The sequence below is a fragment of the Pinus tabuliformis genome, chromosome 1_1 (assembly GCF_031772625.1).
Source record: "Pinus tabuliformis cultivar Carrire ecotype Pingquan chromosome 1_1, CPIR1, whole genome shotgun sequence".
Lineage (NCBI taxonomy): Eukaryota > Viridiplantae > Streptophyta > Pinopsida > Pinales > Pinaceae > Pinus > Pinus tabuliformis.
The window spans coordinates 341445462-341466045 of NC_142297.1; the positions used below are offsets into that span (position 1 = coordinate 341445462).

The following is a 20584-nucleotide window of genomic DNA, read 5'->3' on the forward strand; positions in this document are numbered from 1 at the left end:
GTTCGTCGTGCATGGTTGAAAAATGTTGGAAACAAGGTCAAAGGGAGGGAAAACCAAATACGCATTTTTCGTGGATTAGGTGAAATCATGCACATGTGTAAAGATGATGAATCTGTGCGAAAGAAAGTTGAAAGCTTATTTGAAGAATTCAGTGAACAAAAAAGATTTTTGGAATATTTTAGAAATACTTGGCTGTCCAACAACAAAATATGTAAGCTTCTTATTGGTGGTTTTAATGACTCTATTTTTCATGTCATATGTATACTTATTAATATATAACTAATAAATTTCTTTCTACAGATATGTGGGCAAAAGCATACAGAAATTTTCCACATTCAAATCAAGATACGAACAATGCCATTGAATCTTACCATCGGTATATCAAGGAAAGGTACCTATGTGAGAAGAACAATGCATGCCACAGAAGGGTTGATTGGTTAATCTATGTTTTGTTGACAAAGGTTGTATTATTTTACAATCATATGCACCGTTTAAAAGAAGCCAGTTTTGTACGACCGAGAAAAATACAGGAACAACTGAATTCATCCAAGTGTAGAGCTAAGAAAATCCCAAATGAAGATTGTGTGCCTGATGAAAAGAGTAATGACTACTGGGTTCGTAGCCAAAATAAGGATACTCGTGACATTTGGTACAATGTCATATATAAGGGTTCTAATCTACACTTCTGCAATTGCAATTGGGCCCTAAATGGAAATATCTGTAAACATTTATTGAAAGTTGAGATGTTAGTGAGTAACACTATTTTGGGTGAAAATGTAGCACCTGGTGTCACTGATCCCATGACAGAAAGGCCTAGAATTTTATTTGATTTGAATGAAACACCTATATTGGTCCCAGAAATCCAAACAGAGCTTTTGCCATGCTTTGATTCTCCTCCCAATCTAAATTATCATAATGAAACAAGCATTGATAATTTAGAGAATTTCTCATACAATGTTGAATCGACCAATGTACGACAAGATAGTGCATTCTCTGAACACGATGAGATGAAACGTGTTAACTCATCAACTCTTGAGAAATTGAGATCCATAATACCTACAAATTTGGAACAGGCATATGCATTGAACAACTTGGTTGACAAAGCATGTCAAGAATACAACAAAATGTTTTTCAATACTATAACTCCATCCAAGATCACCACCAAGAGAAAACATAGTTTCTTGAGTCCAGTAAATAAAAAGAGGCGATGTGGTCGCAAGTCAAAATCAGGGACAGATATTCTACAATTTGAAAGGGTTGGACGAGTTCATGCAAGGAAAAAAAGAATGGATGAACAATTGGAGTCATCTTCTCAAAAACAAGGAAATGTGGACCACGCGCCTGAGATAATTCAAGATTCTATTATACCCAATATTGGTATGGAAATTTCATGCTATGCATTGTTTTACGTTAAATGCGATATATTATCATGTTCAACACATTTGCATGACTATATGAACTATTTTTATTGTTACAGCTGAGGGACGCACATCTCACAACATTCCAAGTTGTCGAATTCGTTTATTCGATGAACATGCTACTGAAAAAAGATCTAGCATTGGGAACACTGCTTCAGCGATTAACACCCCAATATCCTCCCCAAGGGTGCTCCCCCTATTGTTGAACCAATTAAGATGTATCATCGCCCACACCCACCACCTTTTTCCTCCATAAATTCTTCCATGCCTATAACCACCTCTGTAATACCTTCCCAATGCTCACCCCTACCCTTCAATCATCCACCATTCTCATTTTTTCAATCGTCCACCCTTAACATTCCAATTTCCCCCCCAGGTTAATCCCCCGGCCTACAGTGATTCCCACTATTGTACAACCGGTGGGGGTGTATCGTCGCCCGCACCCACTACCTTTTCCCTATTTCACATCCACCATGCCTTTATCCAGCGCCCCTGAACCATGCCTATATCCGTCACCAAGTGCTCCGCCATCTACCCAGGAAGGGTTGTCTTCTCCATTGCCTCAAATCCTCACGGTGAGAATGAGTATTTGATCAAAATATCATCATGAATTAATGAAATTGATTATATGCCTTTCAATTTTTACAACTAATTGATTATTGTAATTTTTTGCAGAGACATCAATTTGGAAATCCACCTGGGAGTGCCTCATGGGACGAGGGTGACTTATAGACCCATACGGTAGATCGATCATGATGTTGTTTTTCCATTATGTCATTGATGGGCATGAGATTCCATTATTTATGTTGGAAATGAAGTTCTATTTTGTAAAAAAGAAACATGTATAGTTGGACCTATTTTGAATAAAAAATACATAAATTTATATTTTTGTTTATGACAACATCTTCATTGAATTTTAAATCCTTATGTGGATGCGATGTTATATTCTATCAATGTTACATTACTTTTTTATGAATAGTTGTAACGGATTTTGTTTTTATTAGTTACAAATTATCAAGTTTATAAGTTAAGTTACTTTTATATTTATATCTTATTTGATGTTTAAAATGTAATCTTAAGACTTATACCTCGCACCTCAAGATTAATCTGTCTAAAAATACATATGCCTTTCAAACTTGATACTAGATAAAAAAACAATAACCACACATTACAATCCAATATCGTCCTGATCTAAGATCGAAACGTCGACTTAAAACATGAACACAAAATCCGAACTCCATTCAAAAATCACACCGCAGTAATTTGCAAACTAAAAAAAAAATATATTCTTACCAAGTCTCTTAATAAATATGTAATCGTAGATATTTTTATCATAAGCTACCATACAACAACGACTCTTAAATATAAACAAAATATATATCGAAAAAATATGAAAGCTTAAATATATTTTCACATCCTCAACCTTAGAATATTCATTTATTTCTTTACATATGAATTATAGTTTATAGTTTATGTTCATATTCCATAGATTTTACATGTGAGAATCAACCCATTTAATAAACATGTACTTGTTATTTAACCTCTTTAACCTTTATTGATTTTTTTTTTGTTTTATGGGGTTAAGGGTGTGATTGGAGAAGAGGGAATATTAAGATTACCAAAATAAAATTACAATTGAAATAGTAAGGAAGTATAAAGTTAAAAGTTGTAAATTATAATTTTGAAATGGTTAATATTCTAAAGTGAAATATTGATTTTTGAGAGTGGAAATATCGATGGATAAAAGTATGTATTTGGAATCCAAAAATGTGAATTCCATTAATTTCAAACCTCCAAACTGTGAATTTTGGTTTTGATATTCAAGTCTTTTCTTTAAAACATTGTTTTATAAAAATTGAATAGTATAGGCCGGCAATAAAAAAATTACATAAACAAGTGATTTACATATACGTAATATTAAATTGAAATAAATAAATTAATGTAATGTTAAATTTGAATATTTTTTTTTTCCAATTTACAACTCCACTAAAATTTAAGAAGATTTGGTTTACTCATCTTGGATAAACGGTGATCAAGTGCTCTGTTAAAACACTGCTTCAATTACCCGCCGTGTTAAATTAATATATTGGACATGATGAAGATGTAGAACTGTCAAATTTACAAAAAAAAAAATATTAAGAAGATTTGCTTTTACTTTTTATATATTATCTAAGGTAAGCTCTACAATTTTCAAGGAATACGGTTAATTAAAAACACAACTCAAAGTCATTATAATGATATAATAGTTGTGCAAAGAGGCTCATACTACGATAGAGGTATAAATTTTTCTCAGCAAGAAAAGTATATATATATATATATATATATATATATATATATATATATATATATATATTCTAAATAATAAACAATGTTGGACGTAATTAAAAACAAAAAAAAATTATACATATTTGGTTAGTTTTAATTAAAAACATTAAAAAACATAATAATCTCACTCTCTCTTAGCTAAGTTTGTTGTTGATATCACAACCCCATATGAAAGAGATATAGTAAAAATATTTTACTCACTCTTAACAAAAAAATAACATAATATTATATCAATTTTAAAAGTTTTAATTAAAAACATCAATAATCTCACTCTCTCTTAGCTAAGTTTGTTGTTAATATTACAACCCTATATGAAAGAGATGTAGTAAAAATATTTCGCTCACTCTTAACCAAAAACAAAATATTTAGATGTTCATGTGAAATAACATAATTTGTATCAATTTTACAAAAAGAAAGTGTCATATATATGTGTGTGTAAAATGCATAATTCTTACATTCTTTAAAAATATTCCAATATAAAACTTGAATAAACTATCTTAATATCTGCATTATCAACTTTATACATGTACTTGAATAAACTATCTTAATATCTGCATTATCAACTTTATACATGTAGATAAATAAAGTCGAAAAAAAAAATATGTATAAAAAATATTTCAACTTGAAAAATGTAGTAAATGAGAATAAAAAATTTAGTTATTTCCTAGAATAATTAGAGATCTATGTATTTTTTTTAATTTTAAATTTCTGGCATTTAAAAAATATTGATAACACAACAAAATATATATATATATATATATATATATATATATATATATATATAGAGGTTATAAATTAAATATTTCAATATGGAGAGTTGAGTGATTTGATGTTTATTTCAAAAATTATTTACTAATAATCAAGATTGCAAAAACATTTTGACATGGAAAATAGAATTTATAACAAATATTTTAATGAACTTATGAAGTATATATTTCAATGTCAAATATATACATATTACATATATTTAAAATATATATGTATTTATCATATAAACACCTTGAAAAAATAAAAATTTTCGGTTAAAATATTTCAATAATTGAAAATATAATTTATTTTGGTTAAAACATTTTAAGTATTACCACTATTCTATGTTTTAGCTCTTTTTCGGGTATTTTTTTGGGTCATTTGAGATTGATTTATCAAAAACTTGTTAAATTGTAAATTTACTTTGTGTAATCTATGTAATCCTAGTGCTCAAAGGGATTTTCAAAGAGTTGAATCCATTTATACATTCAAAAATGCAATTTAAACCATGAAAAATTATATATATGATGATGATGATGACCACTGAAATCTATCGAATCTTCAGAAAAGAGATATGATGATATGCGGAAGAGATGCGCATATGCGCACATCTTCCGTATATGCACAGTTTCCGTATATGCGCAATTCCTGTATACGGAAATTGGGCATATACGGAAGAGATGCGCATATACGGAAGACATACGCATGTCTTCCGTATATGCGCAGATTCCATATACAGAAAATGTGCATATACGGAAACTGGGCATATACGGAAGATATGCGCATATGCACAATTTCCGTATATGCCCAATTTCTGTATATGCCCAATTTCCGTATACAGGAATTGCGCATATACGGAAACTGTGCATATACGGAAGATGTGAGCATATACGGAAATTGGGCGTATACGGAAGATATGCGCATGTCTTCCGTGTATACGGAAGATGCATGCGCATATACGGAAATATGCGCATATACGGAAGATATGCGCATGTCTTCTGTATATACGGAAGATATGCGCATATACGGAAATTGGGCATATATGCATAGTTTCCGTATATGCACAGTTTTCGTATATGAGCAGTTTCTATAACATAAACGAAGATGTATACAAATTCCATATACAGAAATTGCGCATATACGGAAACTGTGCATATAGGGAAGATGTGTGCATATACGAAAACTGGGCATATACGGAAGACATGCCCATGTCTTCCGTATATCCCTAACTTTCCTGTATGTGCATACCTTCTGTATATGCATGTCGTTCGTGTATCTGCATCACAGATGCGCAAATTCCATATACAGAAATTGGGCATATACGGAAATTGTGCATATACGGAAGACACGCGCATAGCTTCCGTATATGCACAGTTTCCGTACATGCGCAATTTCTGTATATTGAATTTGCGCATATACAATGCAAATACACGAACGACGTGCATAATCGAAAGGCATGCACATATCTTCCGTATATGCCCAGTTTCTGTATATGCGCACATCTTCCGTATATGCCCTGTTTCCGTATATGCGCACATCTTCTGTATATGCCCAGTTTCCGTATATGCTCACATCTTCCGTATATGCCTAGTTTCCGTATATGCCCAGTTTCCGTATATGCACACATCTTCCGTATATGCCCAGTTTCTGTATATGCGCACATCTTCCGTATATGCCCAGTTTCCGTATATGCGCACATCTTCCGTATATGCCCAGTTTCCGTATATGCGCACATCTTCCGTATATGCCCAGTTTCCGTATATGCACACATCTTCCGTATATGCCCAGTTTCCGTATATGCGCACATCTTCCATATATGCCCAGTTTCCGTATATGCGCACATCTTCCGTATATGCCCAGTTTCCGTATATGCGCACATCTTCCGTATATGCCCAGTTTCCGTATATGCACACATCTTCCGTATATGCCCAGTTTCTCAGTTTCCGTATATGCGCACATCTTCCGTATATGCCCAGTTTCCGTATATGCGCACATCTTCCGTATATGCACAGTTTCCGTATATGCGCACATCTTCCGTATATGCCCAGTTTCCGTATATGCGCACATCTTTCGTATATGCACAGTTTCTGTATATGCACACATCTTCTGTATATGTCCAGTTTCCGTATATGCGCACATCTTCCATATATGCCCAGTTTCTGTATATGCGTACATCTTCTGTATATGCCTAGTTTCCGTATATACGCACATCTTCCGTATATGCTCAGTTTCCGTATATGCGCACATCTTCCGTATATGCACAGTTTCTGTATATGCGCACATCTTCCGTATATGCCCAGTTTCCGTATATGCACACATTTTCTGTATATGCACAGTTTCTGTATATGTGCATCTTCCGTATATGCGCACATCTTCCGTATATGTCCAGTTTCCGTATATGCACACATATTCCGTATATGCCCAGTTTCCGTATATGCCCACATCTTCCGTATATGCCCAGTCGCACATCTTCCGTATATGCCCAGTTTCCGTATATGCGTACATCTTCCGTATATGCGCACATCTTCCGTATATGCCGAGTTTCCGTATATGCACACATCTTCCGTATATGCTCAGTTTCCGTATATGCGCACAACTTCCGTATATGCCCAGTTTCCGTATATGCGCACATCTTCCGTATATGCCCAGTTTCTGTATATGCGCACATCTTCCGTATATGCCCAGTTTCCGTATATGCACACATCTTCCGTATATGCCCAGTTTCCGTATATGCGCACATCTTCCGTATATGCCCAGTTTCCGTATATGCGCACATCTTCCGTATATGCGCAGTTTTTGTATATGCGCACATCTTTCGTATATGCCTAGTTTCCGTATATGCGCACATCTTCCGTATATGCCCAGTTTCTGTATATGCGTACATCTTCCGTATATGCCCAGTTTCTGTATGTGCGCACATCTTTCGTATATGTGCAGTTTGTGTATATGCGCACATCTTCCGTATATGCCCAGTTTCCATATATGCGCACATCTTCTGTATATGCCCAGTTTCCATATATGAGCATAGTTTCCATATATGCGAAAACTGGGCATATACGGAAGATGTGCGCATATACGGAAACTGGGCATATACGGAAGATGTGCGCATATACGGAAACTGGTCATATACGGAAGATGTGCGCATATACGGAAACTGGGCATATACGGAAGCTGTGCACATATACGGAAACTGGGCATATACGGAAGATGTGCGCATATACGGAAACTGGGCATATACGGAAAAAAACCAGAAACCCAAAAATCACAAGTACTAACCTGTTTTCAAGTGAGATTGCACTTTTTGGGCTAAAAGGTGCGCTCTAGACTTTAGTTCCCACTTTTTGGGCTAAAAAGTGCAATTTCTGCTCCTTGATTCTCATTCAGAGAATCTCGGAAAAAATTGTCATCTCTGTCGCAGCTAGTTCCTGTGACCTGCGGAAAAGAGCAGAAAGCTTGTGAAACTAAAAATTTTAACATATATAAGATTAAAAAGCTAGGAAACATTACGAGACTTAAAAAAGATGAAACTCTAAGCTGAAAACTGAAGGTCACCAAGGTTTCTGGATCTGAAGTATAATTCCAGTGGAGTCACCAATTTTGTTGTAGTGTTTTCTTCTCAAACATGTACAAAAAGAACCCACTTAAGATTGTGGATGACAAACAATCTCAACAACATAAATGGTTGCTAAACATTATAGATCTCCAGCAACTCATAGAAGCAAATCCTACCAAAATTCGGATCTATGCCACAATCATAGTTAAACAACAAAAATAAATAGTAATAACTCCAATCATCCAATAGAAACCAGATATACAAAGAATAATTTTGTTATAACACCTGTGAAGGGAACAAATAAATGTTGCCAATCCCCCTCTATGGGATGGGTTCGTGGCTGTCCTCAAACATCTTCAACTTGTATAGAGTCTCTCTCCTCTATAATGTGTAAACCCGACAAAAATATCGTGTGCAACAATGAAAATAGTCAGAGTTACAACAATGAGTGCAACAATGAAAATAATCAGAAGTGAATAATGAATGGAAAACCCTTCTATTTATAATAAAATATTGAGTTATTCTCGAATAATGAGCAATAATAAAAAATTATTAACCCCATTCTTAGAATAACCACTTGAAATACTTTATTATATTTGGTTAGGAGGGAAAAAGTGTTTAAACTTTTATTTAGAAATAATAAATAAATAAATAATTTATTTATCATCTCGAGGAATCAGTTGAGGAATAATAAACAAATAAGGATTTATTTAATTATTCCTAAGGGTTTTAGTTTAATTAGTGATTAATTAATTATTCTTAGAGAAAAATAAGATAATTTATGATTTATCTATTAATTTTTCATGATTGGGTCAAGTATGACAACGAATAATAATTGAAAAATGGTTTAATTAACTATTCCTAGAATAAAATCAAATAAGTAGTAATTTATTTAATTATTCTTCATTAGTTTAACTATAAATTACTTAACAAATGAGGTTTATTAAGTAATTTCTCACAGTGAAAGCAATTTTACTATGGTAAAATTGGCTTTACATGGTGTACTTCGATCCATCTAGTAAATTAGGCTAGATGATCAATTTTTTGGTGATAACACTCCATTTGTTGTGTTGATGCTAACTATGAAACAATAATTCTGATGACCTTATAGATATAGTTAATAAAAATCTTTGGCAACAAGAATAAGGGGATTATAATTGTGTATATTATATATATATTTCATATCACAATCTAAATCCACACTTTTCATGACTATTTGTGAGCGGAAATGCAAGTAGAAATCATTGAGGAAAGCCATGAATCGGATTGTTTGAGCTTTTTCAACTTGAACATTCTCTATAAGAAAATTTATCTTCTTTGTTACAACTATATTTTGCATTTATGTGGGATGGAATTACTAATCATATGATTCCTAGTATGTGCATTGAGCAATATTTACTCTTATCACCATATTAAGCATCTTCAATATAATATGATACTGAGTTATTTGTCCTCGTTACTGATGGTCATCTTAAAACCTCTTATCCATTAAAGTTAAGTGCAATTGGTCATACACAAACAAAATTTGAAAAAAGTAGGAAAAGGACCCCATATAGCATGAGCTACTCTTTTTCCCTCAAGATTTAGAGGCAAGGATCTATTAGGAGAGTGATGTATAAAAGTAAGTTTATGATTAGATATTTTGTATATCGATTCATATTTTCAACAATAATATTTATTTTTAATCATTTGATATTTCTTATAAATAAATTTTTATTACATAAGACCTCAAATAGATCATTGCCATGTTTAGTATTTTAATTAGTGTAATAAATCCTCACTACCCATTGAATCAATTTGGAGTACAAGTTACGGATTTAGTATCCCTCTTTCATCTAAATCGATAGGGTGTTCCCCTTAACTCGTATCATCCTTCTATTAGTAAAAATAAAATATAATTACACATTTAAATACCGTTTTGAACATGGATTTGTCCACTTTTTTAAGACTTTTAAGTCATTCCTACTTGTGGAGCAAGTTCTTCAAACCATTTTTTTTTCTTTCTTATATTTTTTATTATTAGTATTTGGTGTAATGGTATTTCTCACATGTGATACACTTCTTCTTATTGGTGTTATTTAATGACAACAATGTTGGTGAAATCTAGTTGTGTCATCTACTCTCATAATCATGTTACAGTTATTAATGGTAAACAAAAATACATCCACACCTTATCATAGAATAAGTATTTGACGTAATGCATTAAAAGTATATTTTTATACATAATGGACTAAAAGTATTTTTTTTATATGGTATCATCATGATAATTTCATTGAAGTGATCCACAACTAAGATAAGATAGTCATTATCCCTATTAATGGTCAACAAACATCCAATAAATATATTAAAATTAATTCCCATGGTTTTCTCATTAATAAAACTCCAAGAAATTTTCACAATTTTTAAATTATTGAATTAAATGTTATTCAGAGAAAACAATATTTGAAAAATGTGGTTACCATTTGTGTCATCTATGAAAATAAGAAATATATTTATAGTATGGTATTCTTCTCCACCCCAAAGTTTCCTAATATTTTATTTGTTTGAAATTTATTCTCCAAGAATGTAAATTTAACATATAACTTGTAAATGAGAAAAAAAATCTAATTGATCATGGCTAGGGATGATATATTTTTCCAAATTTACCAGAAAGTGCATTGATCTCCATCCATATGAAGTGGTTCCTTGTGGAGGCAAATTAGCCATGAGAAACAAGCATGTACTTCATAGGTAATCAAACTTAGATACAAAGGAAAATCACACACTACTTTAACCACCCATGCTAGACCCCATTGACCATGTTTGATATTTTTGAGAATGGTGTTCCTCATGCAATAGTGGTAATATGTGAAATCTTGAAGTAGCACAAACAGAATTCAACTTTAACAAAATGTTTTTTTTTTCTAGGTTGTCTTATAGTTATTCATGTTTTGTTTTTATCATAAAATTCCATAGAATTTGTATATGCATATAAAGTATAGACACACTTAAGCTTATTTGAAAACATTTAAACCATAGTGTTAAATTGCAAAACCATCATCAATCCAATTGCTAGTCACCATGATAGGAGATCAGTGTCATTATTTGTGCTTTCCTTTTGGTAATTAATCATGATGTTTAATTTATACTAACAAATAAGTGATTGACTTCACGTAACATTCATCATAATGCTATTCTATGTTTGTGGAATTTCAAGGTGCTTATTATCATTGTGAACAATAGTTTATTTCTTGAGTAAATATTGTAGTGAATGTTCACTACTTAAACCAATATATACATATGTTGGTGATGGATCTTGAACATTTAATTAATACCACCCATATGGCATGTTTATAGGAATCCATCTCAATCTCAAATGCTAGATGAATATCATGTGAGATGAGAATCATGGTAGTCTTATGAAATGACACATTTGGAAGAGCACCTCCTTGATAGAGGTCAATGTGGTTCTCCAACTTATAGGGTAGATGACTTTGCCTATGTTTCCCTATGATAGAGTTTAGAAATAAATCAAGCCAATAATAAGAAAAAGAAGTCTCATTCAAAATAAATTTAAATGTGCATTGTAAAACCTATTATATGGGGTGTTAAAAAAGTAGGAAAAAGAAAAAAAGGAAAAAGATATGAATAAAAATTAAAATTCATTTGGATAAACATTTTTAGAATAATAATTAGCACCATGTAACATTTCATTAGCTTGAAATGCATTTGTTTTGGAGATAGAAACCATATAAAATTCAAAACAGTTAACCATTTAAAGTAATTCACTAACCACTTAACTAACTTAGGGATACCAAATTTCCATATGTATCTTATTTATTATAATACATTACATTTTTTTATAAAAAATAAAAAATGTTTCATGCGATACTCAATGTAAACTAGCTAATATACCATTTAAGAACATTGCTTGAATCATAAATATTTTGATAATAATCGATTTATATGATAAATATTTTTATATAAATAATGTAATTTTTTTAAATAGAAATTTATTTTTAAATACATTTTCTTAAAATATTTCCAAAATAACCCATTTACTTATAGAATTTATTTTACAATTCAAAATAAAAATAAAATAATACCTATATAAATATGAATAAAAAATATCATTACCCTTTCAACTATTAAAATTGTTTGTATATATACATAATACATTTCACAATACTGGCCATATAAAATTCAAAACAGTTAACCATTTAAAGTAATTCACTAACCACTTAACTAACTTAGGGATACCAAATTTCCATATGTATCTTATTTATTATAATACATTACATTTTTTTATAAAAAATAAAAAATGTTTCATGCGATACTCAATGTAAACTAGCTAATATACCATTTAAGAACATTGCTTGAATCATAAATATTTTGATAATAATCGATTTATATGATAAATATTTTTATATAAATAATGTAATTTTTTTCAAATAGAAATTTATTTTTAAATACATTTTCTTAAAATATTTCCAAAATAACCCATTTACTTATAGAATTTATTTTACAATTCAAAATAAAAATAAAATAATACCTATATAAATATGAATAAAAAATATCATTACCCTTTCAACTATTAAAATTGTTTGTATATATACATAATACATTTCACAATACTGGCCACAATTACAAAAGAATAACTTGAATGAGAAAAAAAAACTTGAACCCGAATTAAAAAGATGATGATCAACTCTCGCAATAATATTTTAAAATCACTTTATTAAAATCGTTTACAAAATAGAAAATATTAAAATTGTGCTGGGTTCATATCACTCGTTTACCGAAATCTAAATTTTTTTGGGAATTTAACAACAATGTTGACAACTCTGTCAAATGGAGTGAATGAAATATCAAATAAATCTATCTAATAAGCAAATTCAAAGACGAAGGTTGGTCAAACAAATCCACATATTAAGAAAATTCAATGACAAGCTTGTTCGCCAGAGTATATTTCCAAATATTCAACGTTGATTTCAAAGATTTGACAGCGAGGATATTTCTTTCACCAATTGCAATTGCTATATAAAGTAAATACATATATTATGTAAATTCAATAACAAGGTAAATTTAACATTTATTTCTAAGATTCAAGCTTGTAACTTCCTCCAATCACAACTTGCTGGAATGTTTAGCCTTCAAAGTAGCAAGCCTAGTGGGTTTAGTGAGAGCAATGCTAGTTGAGCATATATGCTCTATGTATTGTTTGCGTGACTTGAACCCACGTGCTTTCAAGTCCTTTGGCGTGATTTTGGTCCTTTTAACCATAGCATCAACATTTATCTTTTTTGTTTTCTGTGGAAATTAAAACATTATCAATAAATATCAAAATCCACATAGATATAATGAAAATATGCGGACCATGTAACGAATATGAAAAGACAATGCATTGACTAGCTATCAACAAATATCAAAATCTATATAGATATAATGAGAATATGGGGAACATGTAACGAATATGAAAAGAAAATGCATTAACTAGTCATAAAAATATATGTCAATGTTATTATGAGCTAAGATATGTAGTATATAACTTACCTCTCTTAATTTATCTTGAAGTCTAGGTGAATGCCGCAATGGTTGAGGAGAATGTGATTTTTGGTGAGTATCATGTCCACCATCATACATGTGCAAAGGTGTTTTAGGAAATGTATATTCATTACTCTGAACATTAGATTATACATAGATATAAGTATGACTCAAATAGAATTAAATGTAAAAATATGCTAAATTTACAAGAGTATAAATAGCTTACCTTGCATTGTGACATTGGACGTGAAGATGGTTCTAGCATTTGAACCATTTCATTTCCATTCTTCTTAAGACTTCGACAAGGGGTTTTCATTGATTGTGATGGTTCCAAAGGGAACACCTGCACCATAAATAAGAAATAACACACACACATAATCAAAACAAATCAAGGATAACGATATATAATACAAAACATCCATTTCTCATCCCATCATTATGGTAAAACATAACAATTTATATATTAATGTTTTTAGTGGAATAGGTTATATGGATTAAAAACTTACTGGCCCAATAACCCCTTGAAAACCTTGAAATCTAGGTGAGCGGCGTAATAGTTGGTGGCTTGAACTTGGGGAATTTTGTTGATTAGGCTACGCATATCAATAACAATGAGAAATTAGTATACAATTATAATAAATATAAATATTATTTAATGTTAAAATGTCTAAAAAATTAATATACCCAAAAAAATGGACTCAACTGTGTTGTCATTGTCCTGATTAGTTTCATCAAAGTTTAATATATAGTTGTGCCCATCTAATCTTTCTTCCCCCACATCATCAGGAACCTCAGTCCTTGCTTTCTCTTTTAAAGCAATGTCTATGCGCTTCATTGTCTCCATACGTCTACGAGGTAGACTTTGATCCCAACGTTGAATTTTTTCACAAATCCTTTGCTTTGAAGTATCATTAAGCTGATCAAATGTAACAACTGACTGTGAAAACAAGTTTCAATGAATTTAGTCCACAACAATAAATTAATATTAATAAAAAACATATACAGATAAATACTAATAAATACTTACAGTTGAAAGAATTTCTTCATTGACAATATTAATAAAAAAGCATATACAAATAAATACTAATAAATACTTACAGCTGAAAGAATTTCTTCATTAACAAATCTTTTATATGCTTGTTGTCGTGCACGACATAGCCTTGCATCTAAATCATATTGTATTTTGGCATTTTGCCTTTTTACTACACTTGTAGATTTAACCGCCCATGTAGCATTTGCATCTCTTACTCGACCTCTTTGACGTGGAGGAATTGGTGGGAGATTGTGGTTGGTAGCCCGATGATGATTAAGGCCAGATAGCTTAGATCGACGGAATTGGTGGGAGATTGTGGTTGGTAGCCCGATGATGATTAAGGCCAGATAGCTTAGATCGACTCAAGTTCCCCGCACAATCACCAACAAGACAAGTGAACAATTGCTTGGTGCCTTTGATAGTTACCTCCCATTCATGTCTATTGTCCTCCATTTTCTTACTTCCTTATAATGAATATGTAAACAATATTGTTGTTAAAAACATCATAAAAACACTTTAAAATAAAAATCAATATTCATATCTATTTTTTTGTGGTTACCATAACTATCAACTTTTAAATAAAACTGAAATATTTCCAAGATTTCATGGATAAAATTGAAGTAAACCCATTATTCTCATTTTTACCCCTAAATAAATATGAGATCTACCTTCAAAATAAAAATATAAACATGACACATAATTTGAACAAATTTTATTTTCAAAGAATAATGGATAAACTGAAAATAATGAGGAACTGAACTGATTTGATAACAGTTACGACAGGGTAGTTAAAATTTGAAATATGCAAATTATATCACTGAAACATGGAATGTTAAGAACTATCAAATTTGAAAATTAAGATTCTAAGAAGTCCCAAATTTCCATGAGAATAATTACCCTAAAGAAGACAAAAAAAACATTCGATAATTAAAATTACATGAACTTTTTTTTTTTGAGATAATTAAATAAAACTGAAATATTTCCAAGATTTCATGGATAAAATTGAAGTAAACCCATTATTCTCATTTTTACCCCTAAATAAATATGAGATCTACCTTCAAAATAAAAATATAAACATGACACATAATTTGAACAAATTTTATTTTCGAAGAATAATGGATAAACTGAAAATAATGGGGAACTGAACTGATTTGATAACAGTTACGACAGGTTAGTTAAAATTTGAATTTAAATTGTTAAATCTATATAAATTCCAGTAAGTTAAGTTTTCGTTTTTTGGCTTTATTCATTTCTACATTGAATAATATATATATAAAAAAATTACCAACTTTAATCGTATTATATACAAGTATTTGGATGTATAATCATGTTTAATTTTGGAAGAATTAATATTCTATTTAAGAATTTAGGTTGAATATAATCTCATTTTATTCTATTTAAGAATTCAGATGTAATGGGGTCGGTCTGTAATTACATCCTTGTCAAGGCAGAGAGACAGAACCGTGGATCATCTGCGGAGACAGGATGAGGAGTTCACTGAAACAATCTGAATAGTTAGCGGACTTGCTTCAGGGGCTGAGTGGAACAACTCAATCAAGAAGACAGAACAACTCAATCAAGAAGACAGATTACTTTTTATCTCGATTGTCGATAAAAAGTTAGAGGTTCAAAAGTAGAAGAGTTGGGTATTTATATTTTTTTTTAGAAACAAAGGGTTTCATACATGGTTTTTCTATCTGGTATCGAATGATTTTATAACTTACAAAAATAGAAAATCAGAGTAAGAAGCTCAAGGAAAGTAAAAAGATCTAAGAAAATAAGAAACTTCAATCATGGATACCAACCACATTAAAAATCACTCCACAAAATGGACCCAGTTCAAAATAGTTAACTTGAGTGGGCCTAATTTGATAACTGTGGGAATAACCAATGAAAGTTGAGGCCAAGAATTGCAACAACATTAAAATAACCGTGATTTGATAACTGTGCAAATACCCAATGAAAGTTCAGAACACCCAATGAAAGTTCAGGCCAGGAATACCAACAACATTAAAAGTCAATGCAGAAAATTGATGCAGTTCAAAATAGTTAACTTGAGTGGGCATTTGGTAACTTTGCAAATACCCAATGAAAGTTGAGGCCAAGAATAGCAACAACATTAAAAGCACTGCAAAAAAAAATCTCTAACCTGTTCAATGCAATCCGGTAATGGCAGCCAGAAAGTTCAATTTATGACTTGGAAAAACGGAGAATATTGTAAATGGAGCCATTGGAAAACAAATTATAGAGTGCAGAGTTAACGATATACTTATCATCCTACAAAGATAGATATCCTATAGAATATTTATTTTGAAGTACAAAAGTGTAACAGTACTAGCATGCATGGTGGTAGACGGGGGATCACCTGTTGGTCGCTGCTCTGCCGTGCTCTTCTTCGATGCTTGCAGGGTCTGAATCCGATAGCGTATTGCCTTCAGTCCGGTTGGTGTATGGAGTTTATGGATCCCGACAGAGTTTACGAACATTAATGCGTGGGTTGGTAAACTACGGAGGCGGGTAAACTATGGATCCCGGCAGAGTTTATGAACATTAATGCGTAGGTTGGTGAACCTCATTAACTCCTCAAACCGGAGGCGAGCAGGGACACCGGCGCCGGAAGCGGGCAGGAACATGCATTGCCGGAGCTGAGTGATGAGATGTGGATGCATCCCCATGATTGGCTCTCCGGGTGAGGTCAATCTCGTGTCAGGTAGGTGCATTAATGATGCTATAGGGTATGAAATAGGACTTGCCAAACAAGACCTTGTATGTCAGATTTATTCGCACGCGCAATGTGAGAGAGGAGTTTTCTTCTTGGATTTATTCACACGCAAAGGGGCAGAGTTAGCAGTTGTCTACAATGAAACTTTTTGGAAGCCTTTCCGGTGGGTTTTTCCGGTCAAAATCCAGGAGCAATTCATTGGAATCTCAAGTTTGATAGCTAGTTTCTGCACAATCAAGGCGTACGAGGGGTTTCAGGGTGCTGAATCCAAATATGCATTTAAAAAACCATTTTAACAGCAACAAATCAAGATTTAACCTCAATTTCTTCCACCGGATTCCGTCACCGGAATCTCCAAAAAGTTGCATTATAGACAACTCCGCAGAGTTATTTTGGTTGGGCGGAAATAAAATTTGAAATCTTTATTATTGTTAGAATGAAAAATGTAAATATTTTTAAAAACAATATTTGTTCGGATTAAAGGGAAAAAAGAATACAAATTATTCTTAATTATGGAAGTAGTGTTGCACATATACGGTGAGCTTGTTCTCTCCATTGAAAAGTTGCAGGAAGTCCAGGATAAGCTTGAGACAGGATAAGCTTGAGACGGTAAGTTCTCATGCATTCTGAAAATTGTTTTTTTGGGTTATTTTATTTTATTTATTTATTTTTAAATTGGTTTTTTCCTTATCACTTTTTAAAACAATTTGTCCATTCCTTTTTCTATGTATAGTTTTTTTGATTTATTGGTGCATCTGTGGATTGATTGAATTTTTGCTTGTCTGTGGGTTGCTTGAGAATGATTGTTACAGCCCTTACTAGCGGGTTTGAGGAAAAGAGTGGTTTTTTAAACCCACACTTAATCTTGATATTCTTTCAGTCTTTTGGATGTGGACACCCACTTAAAGACAATATTTAAGACAATATACAATTTTTTTTGTCTTAAGTTAATAGAATGTACCCAAAAATTGTCTCAAATATTGTCTTAAAACCCTCCTTTATGTAGTAGTGTAAACTAACTGTATATCAAAGATAAACCGATAATCTTGCACTGCATTTATTCTTTATCATACCTGCCATGCAATAATAACGTACTTAACCAAAACCAAAAGAAAAGAAATCGATAACACCTTTGTGTAGACCAAAAAGAAAGCGAAATCATGAACCATGACATATTTGTGCATATACTACACTGAAGATATATTTAACTGCATGTACTGCAGTGAAGAAATATGAAGCAAGATATCACATAAATATGTAACAATAGGTACACTTAAATTTAATTAGATACATTTAAATGAATATATACATTAAATTTAATTTTGATTGATAATTTTTTATTTAATTAGTTTATTTAATTAATTATTCAATTAACTACTTATTAGGAGATATCACGACCAGACCATAAAATCATTAAAACAAAGTAACCCCGCAGTTAGGTTTTGCTCATTACATAAATCAGAATTACAATATACCGCCCATCTTCTTCTATTTATAAGTAAATAGAATATTTGGCTCTAAACTAACTATATATCAACACGTAGTCAGTCTTAGATAAACAGAGAATCTTCGACTGCATTTATTCTTTCCCATACCTGACATGCAATAATAATGCAATTAACCAAAACCTTGAATTGATAAGGGAATGCCTTATAAGTAAACTATTTAACTCTAAACTAACTATATATCAACACATAGTCAGTCTTAGATAACGGGATAATCTTTGACTGCATTTATTCTTTCCCATACCTGCCCTGCAATGACAATGTAATTAACCGTAAGGAAAAGAAATTCATTACATATTTCATGCCAAAATTAATAACGATGACATATTTGTGCATATAGTGCAGTAGTGAAGCAAAAGCGAAGCATAAATTTCAGAGAGGAAAACAAAAGCCACTTAGTATAAGTTGGTCTAGTTAAGTTGCCATTACCTGGTGTCATAAGTTGCTCTAAAAAGTTGTCGAGCTGTTGTTGCCGCCGCCTATGTTGTTGCTGTTGATGGTGTTGTTGCTCTTGTGGTTGTTGTTGCTGCCGACGACGGCATTGTGGCCGACGGCGCCATTGCCTACGACGGAATTTTGGCCGACGGCGCCATTGCCTACGACGGAATTTTGGTTGTTGCTGAAGGCATTGTGGCCGACGGCGCCATTGCCTACGACGGAATTTTGGTTGTTGCCGACGGCATTCTGATAGTTGCCGAAGCCGGGATTGTTGCTCTTGGTTGTTGCTCCCGATGGCGTTATCTCACGGGATGGATTCCAGGCGCTCATGTTGTTGGTTTACGCTTCTGCAAAAAAAACGGCTTCAGTTGAACAATACATAACGTGGACATAGAATATGAGCAAATCAATGATATCTCACAGATTAGAAATATACAAGCATACCTAGAACTGGAGTAGGGCAAATTCCGCAAGCAAGAGGTGAGAAATACAATTGCATGGCCTGCCTTATATAGAAGTAGGCGAACTCCAAACTCGGATTTGAAAACCATCTACACTCCCAACCATGGTCAAGTTTTGAAGTTTTCATGTATTAAATTTACATGAATGACATCATCAATGATGCAACGAGCAGCGCCACGAGGATGACATATTGTGGACGCCCCGTTGGGCAGACGAGTTATTATTTTTGAGATTGAAGTGTTTAATCATAAATGTGATTTCTTTAGTATTTGTGACTCTTCAAAAACTTTTACTTTTAGCATAATCTTGCAAGCAAACCTTTTTTTACCATGTGAATTGAGGTATCACATGTCCCTTTATACTTCTGTTATATGAAAATCTTGTCTATGTGGTATATTTTTTAATTATTATTAATAATAAAATAATCTTACATTGAATTTAGGTATCACAAGTAGCTCTGTTCTCCCGGCCCAGTGCCCAGCCCCGAGCGGGCGGCCCCAAAAACAAGTTAGTGCATTAGTAAACGGTACCACCCAAAAATTTGTTGAAGCTTGACTTTCATGTTTTCATGTTTACACGTACCACGTGGGCGGCCCTTGGTATGTCAGTACGCTGCGTGGGGATGACGGGGGCGGGCTGCCCTGTTTACTAATGTAACTAAGATTTATTCGCAAAGGGACAGAGTTATTTTGCTTGGGCGGGAAAAAAAAATTGAAATCTTTGTTATTATTACAGTGAAAAATGTAAATATTTTTAAAAACAATTCTGATTAAAGTGAAAAATTAAATATTTTTAGTTTTTAAAAATAAGGTACATTTTTAACTTTCTGTGATTATTGTTTAGAAAATTATCACTCTC

At 32.2% G+C, this 20584-nt stretch overlaps 2 protein-coding genes across 2 annotated transcripts; both read right to left on the reverse strand.

The window, feature by feature from the left end:
• Positions 1 to 13147: 13147 nt before the first annotated feature.
• Positions 13148 to 15052, reverse strand: LOC149212967 (uncharacterized). Its single transcript, XM_089388880.1, has 7 exons — positions 14968 to 15052; positions 14665 to 14900; positions 14270 to 14503; positions 14073 to 14159; positions 13793 to 13909; positions 13576 to 13701; positions 13148 to 13332 (listed from the first exon to the last, which is right to left on the reverse strand). Exons 1-7 carry the CDS (start codon positions 15050 to 15052, stop codon positions 13150 to 13152), a joined length of 1068 nt encoding a protein of 355 aa, XP_089245006.1. The 3' UTR covers positions 13148 to 13149.
• Positions 15053 to 18734: 3682 nt separating this feature from the next.
• Positions 18735 to 19828, reverse strand: LOC149212968 (uncharacterized). The gene is made up of 3 exons (XM_089390690.1): positions 19709 to 19828; positions 19256 to 19611; positions 18735 to 19075 (listed from the first exon to the last, which is right to left on the reverse strand). The coding sequence occupies exon 2, from the start codon at positions 19592 to 19594 to the stop codon at positions 19274 to 19276; it is 321 nt and encodes a 106-aa protein (XP_089246816.1). The 5' UTR covers positions 19595 to 19611; positions 19709 to 19828; the 3' UTR covers positions 18735 to 19075; positions 19256 to 19273.
• Positions 19829 to 20584: the final 756 nt, after the last annotated feature.